Genomic DNA, 1,131 nt, shown 5'->3' on the forward strand with positions numbered 1-1,131 from the left:
TAGACTACATTATGCAGTTCATTTAGTTAACAAGTGAAATAATAGGGAAGCGTGCAGAGTGAATGCCGAGAGAAAAGGCACAAAACCCTATTGAGAGCTCTCAGCCGCTAGTAGCGTAACCGTCACATGGGCACACTGGCTCTCCAACTATTTAAGCAGGAACACTTTCTCATCAGCACCATTCCGCCATCCAGCCTCTGGTACACATCCTGGTACAAGACTGACAAAGAGAAACTTTTACGAACTCTCAGACTTTAGGTGAAGAAACACAGGGCAGCCAAGATGCCAAGATCGTTTCTTGTGGATTCCTTGATTTTGAGGGAGAGCAGCGAAAAAGGAACCGAGAACAGCCCGCCGTTATTTCCTTACGCCGTGCATCCGTCTCATCCTCTCCACGGTCTCTCCGCCGGCTCCTGCCACTCTCGAAAAGCGGGGTTGCTGTGCTTTTGCCCGCTGTGCGTCACGTCTCAGCTTCACCCCTCGCCTCCAGCTCTCCCACTCATCAAGGCTTCCTTTCCTGCCTTCGGCTCCCAATACTGTCACACGGCGCTATCCAGACAGCACTCCGCGTCTAGCGGCGTAAACCTCAACGGCGGCTCGGGGTTATACCAAGCCACATACCCAGTTCCAGATCCACGACAGTTCCACTGCATATCCATAGGTAAGTAGGTTGTGACTGATGTCAGTCACCATAAAAAGTCTAATTTTGTAACTTCATTTCTGTTTTAATGTCACCCGCATCAACAAATGTAACTGAATTTTTTTGTCTCTTCTACAGAGAATAACAGCAGTCAACTTCAGAGCAGCAAGCGCATGCGCACGGCGTTCACCAGTACGCAGCTCCTGGAGTTGGAAAGGGAGTTCACCTCCAACATGTACCTGTCGAGACTTCGGCGCATAGAGATCGCGACTTACCTCAATCTGTCCGAGAAGCAAGTCAAGATCTGGTTCCAGAACCGCCGCGTCAAGCACAAAAAAGAAGGCAAAAGCGGCTCCCACAGGACGGGCTCGCACAACTGCAAGTGCTCGTCGTCCCTGTCCTCCGCCCGGTGTTCTGAGGAAGAAGATGACCTCCCCATGTCACCTCCGACATCAGAAAAAGAGGACGCAGATCTGTCCGTAAGCCCATGA

The 1,131-nt window shown here is 51.0% G+C and overlaps 1 protein-coding gene across 1 annotated transcript; it reads left to right on the plus strand.

The window, feature by feature from the left end:
* Positions 1-282: 282 nt before the first annotated feature.
* Positions 283-1,131, plus strand: gsx1 (GS homeobox 1; the record flags this gene model as incomplete). The annotated part of the gene is made up of 2 exons (XM_079418139.1): positions 283-661; positions 779-1,131. 2 exons carry the CDS (start codon positions 283-285, stop codon positions 1,129-1,131), a joined length of 732 nt encoding a protein of 243 aa, XP_079274265.1.

This window comes from Barbus barbus (assembly GCF_936440315.1).
Source record: "Barbus barbus genome assembly, chromosome: 6".
Taxonomy (NCBI): domain Eukaryota; kingdom Metazoa; phylum Chordata; class Actinopteri; order Cypriniformes; family Cyprinidae; genus Barbus; species Barbus barbus.